The sequence below is a fragment of the Lycium barbarum genome, chromosome 2, assembly GCF_019175385.1.
Source record: "Lycium barbarum isolate Lr01 chromosome 2, ASM1917538v2, whole genome shotgun sequence".
Lineage (NCBI taxonomy): Eukaryota > Viridiplantae > Streptophyta > Magnoliopsida > Solanales > Solanaceae > Lycium > Lycium barbarum.
In genome coordinates this window covers 139,501,821-139,511,801 of record NC_083338.1, presented here as the reverse complement: position 1 = coordinate 139,511,801, position 9,981 = coordinate 139,501,821, and the positions used below count along the sequence as shown (strand labels likewise).

At 30.6% G+C, this 9,981-nt stretch overlaps 1 protein-coding gene across 1 annotated transcript; it reads right to left on the bottom strand.

Annotated features, from left to right (window-relative positions):
* Positions 1–265: 265 nt before the first annotated feature.
* On the bottom strand, positions 266–5,666 carry LOC132627591 (rhodanese-like domain-containing protein 6). Its single transcript, XM_060343003.1, has 7 exons — positions 5,281–5,666; positions 5,042–5,140; positions 4,585–4,626; positions 4,256–4,385; positions 1,767–1,868; positions 1,612–1,672; positions 266–723 (listed from the first exon to the last, which is right to left on the bottom strand). The coding sequence occupies exons 1-7, from the start codon at positions 5,527–5,529 to the stop codon at positions 603–605; spliced, it is 804 nt and encodes a 267-aa protein (XP_060198986.1). The 5' UTR covers positions 5,530–5,666; the 3' UTR covers positions 266–602.
* Between the last annotated feature and the right edge of the window lie 4,315 nt (positions 5,667–9,981).

Below are 9,981 nucleotides of genomic sequence, written 5' to 3'. Positions count from 1 at the left end.
TAATAAAAATCCCTTATGTTAATTTAAGATGTTAGACGAATTACATTTCTAATATTGTTTACCCCGGATTTGGATAATCAATTAAAATTGTAGGTGAGATATAGGATATGTGATTATATCTTGAACTTATTTGATGGAGAAAAGAAATATATGAATACGCTATAAAGGAGCAACTGATGATCAATGGTTTGCTATAGACCCGTGTATCTACTAATACATAAGCGTTATTTGATTTAAGAAACGTAAGAAATTAGCACAACAAATATGGATCGAATCTGATGTTTGAGAGGGAGATTTATATATATTTTACTATTACAAGAGTTCTTGATATCAAGGAGCCAACCCCTTAAGAGGAGGACAATGCCCCTTATTTATAGTAGTGCCCCATGGGCTTCATACAACATGAACAATAAAATAATAATAAAAAAGCTCTGAGTTGGGTTAGGTTGACCGTACGATCTGACACCCGTACGATTGGCAGTTGAACATGGCAGGACGTCATCGACGCGTGGCAACCGCGCAACGAATCTCCCGGACCACTGGCCACGATCAAACGGACTAACGGCCTCGACCAAACGGACCAATGGCAACGATCAACCCGGTCATAGGGGAACCGGACCAAATGACGCCCTTCCTTTGCTTCGGTCCAAACATTCCCCCGGTTCAGGACGAGAGCCTTCATGCAGGTTCTTGTTCCTTTCTTCCTTCGGTCTTTGATCCCACCTGTTTAACATATATCCGATTTTTACCGTATACAAATATTTCTTTGAATATTCAAATCAAGACATTAAGTTTGAGACATTAATTATATTTTTTATCGTGTAAATTCAGATTGAATGAAATAGCTGAGGAGCACACTGGTCCAGAACCATCATTATCGGGGGGAAATCAAATTGGATTGACTAATTTTGCTAAAGATCACTCATTGACATGTATACTAGGAGGCAAATTTCTTTTTTGCCTAACATATCTACTTTTCTTTCAAACTAAGAAAGTAAATAAACCTTTATCATTTTAATTTAGAAATCCCTGCCTTGTACATTTGTAAAAAGTTTACGTTTCTTGCCAAGTATTCCATATCGTTATTAACATTACGCGATATAACGTTCCATATCATTCCATTTCCCTTTTCAACAGTGACCCCTTTGCTTGCACTCTACAATCTACATCTTAAAATACAATGGAATGATCCGATAATCAGAAATAACTTTCCTTTTCCCACTTACATGCAACTACATAGGAAGCTTTACCTTTTCTAAAAGAAAATATAATAATGATCCGATTATCATACATGTAAGAGGGTGCCTAATGGTCATGTGATGTATTGCCAATATTTTGACTTCGAGTTTAAGCAAATAATAGTAAATGAACAACGATTCTCTTTAACCAAGAGAAACATATCAAGGATCTAAAAAAATCGAATGACACTCCGCCATAAATACAATAGCATGGCCATAGTTCTGTAACCTTTCTAATAAGGCCTACTATTTTTCTTCCTACATCGTGAAAAACCAATTATGCGAATCAATTTTTTTATTTTTTTTAAAAAGGAAGAAATATTTCCCAACGAGGAGCTACCACAAAAACTATGGCTTTCTTAAACTTGTTTACTTGCTAATCTCTGCTTGCACCTTCCCAATGAAACTAAGCATGCTCTCTAATCCTTTCTCATCTGAAAAAAGAAGAACGTGGTATTTGTCAATGTTGTTAAACAATACTGAATATGACATTAATGAAGTTGAGTTAATAATAATTAAGAGGCTTACCAAATCTTGGTATAGTGTGGCCTCTAGGATGATGAATCACCACTGGATCAGCACATGATTCCAAGAGTTCTATCCCATACTTCTTGAGGTAGTCTTGCTCACCTGCAATATCCATTAATAGCCCGTGAATACGTATTCTTCATTTTTATTTAATCCACAATCATTCAGGGGAAAAAAAAATCTTCTTTTTCCTTTTACTTGAATAGTGAGGAAAGGGATGATAGAAGGGAGTTGATGGGAAAACTCTGCACCTAAGTAATGCAAGTGAAAGAACGAGCGTGTTATAAGTGGGAAGAACACTTTCAAGTTCAATACATTGATATTGATAGTGTGATAAATTAAATTTTACACATTATTAGTCGTTATATTACTAAAAAATGTTTATAGATAACTGTCAATAATAAGTATAATTAATAGTTTAAAAATCAGATATGTAACAATAAGAATTCTATGTCTCAGTCTCAAACGGTATGGAACTTACTACAACAACAACATGTTAAAATACATTTTGAGTTTAAAAAGTTTATTATAGTGTATTTAATTAGATCCGAATTTCTACATGGCGGCTATAATGACATGTTGTAGTTCGGCACCTGAATCCCACAAAAAAAGGCATGTTGAAGTCGTTAACGGCCTGTTTGAAAAGCCACCCAGGTAATTGGAATTGGGTGTAATTGAGTGTAATTACACAGTTAGGTGGCAACTGGGTGTAATTGAGAGGGTGTAATTACACTCTCCAATTCTCGGGGGGAGGGGGAGTTGAGAATTGGGTGTAATTACACCCTGTAATTTTAGTTTATTTCTTTTTAATTTTATTTTAATTTCTTTTCTTTTTAAATTTATTTTTTATTTCTATTATGTATTTTATTTTTTATTTTATTTTAATTTCTTTTATTTTCTAATTTATTTTTTTATTTCTATTATTTAATTTCTTTTTTATTTTTACTTTTTAATATTTGTATTTTTTAAAATATATTTTTATTTTTATATAATTTATATTTCATTTCCTTTCTTCTCATTCCCAACCTTTACTTCTTGTGGTTCCGTGTAATTGCTCGTATTTTTTTAGTTTTTTTATTTTATTCATTTAGCATAACTGTGTTAATATTCTAATTTTTTTAAACTACATCTCTTAATATTAGAAAGAATGAGTCATTAATAAACTTGACATATAATAAGTGACGTTATTAAAGTAGAATTTCGTTGTGAATGAGGTTATAGACTTATATTTTCCCTTTCTTTTGAATTATAGGAGTATTTACTTATTACGTTGAAACTTACTTATGTAATGTTGGAATTTTACATAAGAGTATTATGTTAAAAAAGTTCTTTTGGATTTTGAATTTAGGTTATATTTTCGATTTTAAAAATATTTGCTTTAGTACTATTGATTTGTTATTTCACATTGCATGTTGTTTATTTTTCACTTACATTTGATAGAATTATAATCAAACATTTGAATAGTGTTATGGCATTATATTTATAAATATTCTTTTTTTGTCAATCATCCAATCCCATAATGTTTCACAAAAAAGGTATGCTTTTAAGCTTTATAATCAATTAAAATTAAAATATTATTAATTTGAAATTATATATCAATTATTTTCTACAATATCAGTTACAAATATATGATTATTAATTAACATACTTTCAAGAAACAATGTATTATTAAATAACTAATTTAATATAATTTACAAAGGCACATATTTTTTATAATTAAATTTTATTTTTAAATTAAACTAACGGTGTAATTACACTTGTGCAATTAAACAGCACGCTTGTAATTACACTGTAATTACATTATGACAAATAAACAGGTCGTTATAACTACAATACTGGGTAATTACTTGACTTTGTAATTACTAGGGTAGTAATTACACCAATTCCAATTACTAGGTGGCGTTCCAAACAGGCTCTAAATAAGTCTTGATTTCTCAGCCAAAGCTTAACAAGTCAATTAAAATAGCTCATAACTGCAATCAATTATGGCGGCTTTCTTCTTGCCACTTGTATCACATATAGTACAAAGAGCTAGAGTTGATTTCTCCAACTATTGAATATGACATCGGAACTTATTGTATAACAATTCCTTTATGCTAAGGCATATATCCTATTGGAACCTCTAACAATATCGTCGACCCGAATGTGATGAAATCAAAGACCGAAAATTCACGTATAATTGATATAATTAAGCTAAAGGTTGGAACTATGCACTGTGTTTCATGACATGCTTTTAAAATTACCTAATTTGAATCGTTCTACTAATTTCTTAACAAAACATAATTTATCCGAGTCGCCCCAAATTGACGAGAAACTATAGTTGACTTGTCCTAGTTTGTTAAACAAGCATTATAAAGAACCAAATGTGTAGTTTAATTTGCACCCCACGTTTTGAAAGAAATAACTAAAAGAATCATACTACGTGTACTGCAAAACAACCAAAGAATAAAACATACAACGTGTTGAACAATTGTAGGGATAGAAAGTACCTAAGACGTGAACGGAGGGGCATGTAATTGCTGACGAATAAGCTTTTTCGGCCACTGATTTATTCTGGAATTTAGCACCTCCTATTATTATCAGATATTTTATTTTAGGCACCTTTGCAAGTCCCACTCCCTGCCAAAATCACACCATTTAATTAATTATTAACCATCATAGGCGGGGAAAGTTTAATTGAACACCAATAGTTATAATATTATGATTCGAATTGTAACATCTTGACCATTGACTGGCTCTCAAGATGATCAGCATTTTCATTTTACACACTAAAAGAGCTAAACAAAAGAAAATCTAACTTTTATTGCCTAGTGTTTACCTTATCCTGCAACCCAGACAAAGCTCCAGAAAGAATTGCCCCCTGAATTGTATCAAAAGACCGAGATACCCAGAATCAGATTGTCGACATTTTCTATTAGGATGCATGTATCACAAATTTGAAATGTCAAAAAAAAAAGAGAGAAGTACTTAAAAGAGTCAACAGATCAAAGTCACACAGGATCAAAAAGAAAGAGAAAAAATAAACAAAACAATATGGTAACTCCTTAAAAGCTTCGACCGTTGACCGGAATAATAGTGTACACGTTTGCTTTCTAGAAACAATTTTGTTCATGACAAACATGCTTTCCCGTACAAAAAAAAAAAAGATTTTTTTCCCTCTAACAAAAACCAAAACCAAATTCTTCCAAAATAAACCCAAAAGAGATATTACCAAATTTATATCCAAACATCCAAAAAAAAAAAAAAAAAAAACTGGAAAAAAGATTAGAACATACCTGGGAGAAACCAAGAAGACCGTCGAAAGGTCCATGCTTAATCATGCACTCTTCTATGTATGCAAGACATTCATCAAAATTCTCATACACCGTAAACTCCTGGATTGAAAAACAATACCAGAAAATTAAGTGATTAATTTTCATTAGAAAATGCGTAAGAATTAAGCCTGCAACCGTAAAAAGCAAGAAAGAAATAAAATACACAGGGAAAAACAGAAGAAGAAAAAAAAAAAGAGGACCTTATTGAATTGGAACCATTCATAATAAGGAGGGTCAAAGATTCCTTCAACTTCAGATTTGCCTTGACAAGGAAAAGGCGCATCAACAAAAACAAGGTCCAATTTATCCACAACTTGAGTTGGCCATTTATCAAGAATTTGTTTCTTCAGAATTGCACCACTTGTTCGAAATCCATGAAGGCAAAGAAATCTTGGTTTCCTCTCATGATTGGTGTTGTTGTTGGTCTTGGCATCACCTTCACTTCCCATTGTGGCAAAATGTTATTGTTGTTGTTTCAGAAACTAAAAAGACTCTGTTTCCTAGATTTTACAGAAATGTTCCGCAAGTATTGGAGGTATATATAGAGAGTGAAGGCCAAACGAAGTTTGTTAGGCGTGGGTTAAAGGGAACGCGTAGTGTGATGAGTTGTCCACGGGATTTTAGGGAATAACAACAATTGGATGTTGCGTGGACGATGATGTCAAGGATAGCAATTTATTTCTACTAGCTACCAACAAATATGGTGATATTAATGGAATCTTTTCATAGTTATAAAAATCTCAGATTTTGAAATAAGAAAATACAAAAAAAATTGTTAAGAATCTGACTTCAAGCTTAGGTCTTTTTTTAATTAAATTTAAAAAAAAAAAAAAAATAACTTCTAGGTGCCGGCAAAGAAAAGGGCTAGCTTTTTAGCTAATCATAATCAGATGCAGAGTCAGAATTTAAACTCTATGGATTCAAGCTTTTAAGGTTTTTAGCATTGAACTCATTATATTTTTAAGTTATAGATTCATGTTCACTATTTTTCGTAACTTTAATAGATTTTTACACAAAATTTATGCTCCGCGTCGAAAGCTATGAGTCCAATTGAACCCATACATACAATGGATGGTACGTTCGCCCTGATCATAATCAGTGCAAATTTATGATAAAATATGTCATGCACTTATTAATTAGATGTATACAAAAGGTTTTAACCTAGTATTAAGTTATATGCACCTCTTATAGGGGATAGCTTTTCATTTTTTTCAAGGTTATTGATTAACGATTGTATAGAAAATTACTTATATTTGTCTTTTTAGTAATTTGATGATATAAATCTTTTTTATGGCACATAGAACTTATACTCAGAAATATTATCCCTAGTCCCCACTCTAAACAACTTATAAGTAATCGTTAGTGAAAGCATATGAGCAAATCTCACTTGTTGCACTCGGATTTGCTCTGTTTTGACATTTTCCTTCTTTCTTTCTTTTTTTTTTCGAAGTATTCATGTATACAATGTTTTTGTTCTTCAATCCACGTGATGACTAGAACATAACAAATAAAAATACAATGAAATGAAGGGACTAAACAAATGACAATGACAATAATGAAGAAGACATTTGATTAGATTTCGTTGTTTTCACGTAGTTTCGTGCAATTTTCTATTTTTTTCACGTCTATATAAATTTAGTTGTTCCACTATTAATGTAATGAAATTGAAGTTCTGGAAATACTTCAAATAGTTATTGCAGGGGACCCAATTAGGATGGGGAAAGAAACGTGATGTTTGACTTTGAAATTTTTTCTTTTTTTCGACTTTCAACATTAGCTCACAGTTTGTATGTGTCACTGCTTAGCCACCCTAACGTCGCCTAGCTCAACTTTATGTATAAACTAGACGGTAGTACGCGTCCAACACTTTAAATTATAATTTATCTATGTGTATATAATTATGTTTGGATAGTGATAATATATGTATATTTCATATTACTAATAAATATACATAAGTTTGCGCTGTTTATATATATATATATATATATATTATGTTCAAAACACTATTCATATAACATTATAGTTTGTGCTCCGTATTTAAAAATTTATTATATTAGTGTTTGTTACGAATACAAAGTTTGCAAAATTTTATTAATACTTTTTAAAAGAGAAGACTTGTTTAAAAGGAAACTATTTTCCTCTCTTTGAGACAAAACAATAGTAATTTTTAAGTATCAGTTGATACTTTGAATTTTAATTCGATTATTTTAAAGGTGTAAAATATTCGATTGTTAATGTATGTAGATTGGACCTAATCAATACTTATTATTTTTTACCAATTTTTGATTTGGATAATTGTAATTCAAATTATTAAATTAATTTTATATGTTTAAAACGAAACAAAGTAGAAATTTAATTTTCTATGTAAACGAAGAACTACTATTTTTTAATTTTTGGTGACTATTCTCGGTTTAGCTCATTTTACTTGTCATGTTATTTTTTGCACGGTTTTTAAAGAAATGTCAATTAGAATTATAATTTGACTAATTTACCTTATTTATTATTTGATCTCCATTTAATATTATTTTTTCTTTTATGACATTAATCTCTTTTTACATTTATTAGAGTAAGAATAAAAATGAAAAATTAATTAAATTCTCTCTTATTTTTAAATATAAATATTTTAAGTATATTTATTTTCGTAAACATAACAAATAAATGACATGGTGGAATATCAAATACAACAGTTAAATATCTAGATTAGATCTCAGGCTAATATAAGAAAAGAAATGAAATTGTATGGTTTGGCTACTTTAACCTTTTGAAGAAAAACAATAATATGGGGTCTACATTTTTTGTTGTACAATAATTTCATTTGCTCTCACTAATGGGTTGATACGCATGTGGCAATGAATCTATCATTATTGACTTAATGGGGATACTTTGAGAATTACATGAATATTGTTTAATTTTTTAATATGGAGTGCCCTTTTTTTTTAGATTGCTTGTTTTTTTTTAATATGGGGTCCACTTTTTTTTTTTAACATGAGCTTGGAGGTGGTGGGGTTCACTTTTTTTTTTTTTTTTTAAGACGAAACCACTTTGGATTTTATAGTGTATTTGTGTGTATGTTGTTGTGTACAATTGTAAAGATTTATGTATTGGGTAGTGACAGCATATATATTTTATATTGCTAATAAACATATCTAAATTTACATCGTCGATGCATATATATAGATGAATATTAATACATATACACAAATGTTATTTGTTTATTAAGTGGAATTATGTGAGCATGATAAAATAGTGAAAAGTAAAAGGAGTGTAAAAGAGACACGTGACCAAAAACATAATTAATACCTGCCACTTGAGATGACATCATCTGTTGTGATGCAATTTTTATGAGCAGGGGCAAAATTGGAAAAGTATGGATATATTTAATACTAAGCTACAGTAAGATTCTCCTTTTAACTAATGAAAATGGCCAGTGCTTTGACCAAATTTCCCTTGGCTGCCCTTGGTTGATGATCCACTTCTTCAACTCATGCTTTTATATAATTTAATTTTTAAAAGGAAATTTATCTATTATAAATTAAAAACTGAAAAAATGGAAGAAATTGCCCGAATTGTCCTTCAAATGGGCTGGTCAATTTGCTGTCTTAAGCATACTTTCCAATTTATCATTGCCTTTTTGGTACATCTGCCCCCTTGTGGATGACCTTTTTGCTTCACTTCATTTTTTCATTGCTCCTTCTTTGCTTTGTTTTTAGGTTTTCTTTTCTTCTACTCCCTTGTTTCAATTTATGTGTTTTTTTTAGTCTATGTCAAAATGAATGACCTATTTCCTAATTTAAAAATAAATTTACTTTATGAATGATTTACAGCCACACAAATATTCAAGACTTATTTTGAACCACAAGTTTCAAAAGTCTTCCATCTTTCTTAAATGTTATGCCCAGTCAAATGGGTTCACATAAATTGAAACGGAGAGAATATTGTATATAACTGTCCAAGTGGGACGAACACAGTAATGAATGCATATACCAAAAGCTATATAAATTGTACACTTTAATCAACTATTTTTTTATCTCGCGCAGACATATGTCATATTACTGAATATTTATTCTCTTCTCATGTATACACGTCTGCACTTCAATTTTAATTCTCCGACATATTTATTTCCTCTGTGCACTTTTACTTGTTCACCTTTGACTTTTCAAGTTCTTTAATATGGGATTCACTTTTTTTTTTTGACATTGTTTTTTTTTAATATGGGATTCACTTTTTTTTTTAATATTGTGTTTAATATGGGGCCCACACTTTTTTTTTAATGGACTGACGACGAAAAAGTGAGCCAACCGGCTCTTCTATATAGTAGAAAAATAAAAGTGTATTACTGTATTTTTCTCTTACAAGATATTATTACATGACGAAGTGAACACTGTGTTCAATTCTCATTGTTCACTAGACAGAAGATTTGGTCTGTACACATACCTATTGACTAAAAAACACTCGCCAATGTATATTTTCTGTCATTTGAATTTAATAATAAGGTAAAAGGCATTTGATTTCGGTTGCTTCAACCCTATGCTGATATAGCAACAATATTTGTAAGGTAAAACTAGGACTCGTCTTTAGAGAAGGCAACATCTTAACACATCTGCTCGAAAGGGGGTTAAAATATTACCAAACTAATATTTCGATGCATAACTATTGGAAGTGATCACGTGCCATACACATGCTAATCTAATGATGTAATTAATTGGTAGTTAGTTATTAGTGGTCCCACATTAATTAGTAGTTAGTTAGTTTGTTAAGTTGGTTAGACAAGTATATGTAGTGGATTCCTCCTTCTCTTTCTTTAGTTGAATGAAATGGAACCAGAAAATTCTCAATTCCCTTTCAACTCTGTCAATCATACATCTTAAATACCTCAATTTAACATGGTATCAGAGCAGGTT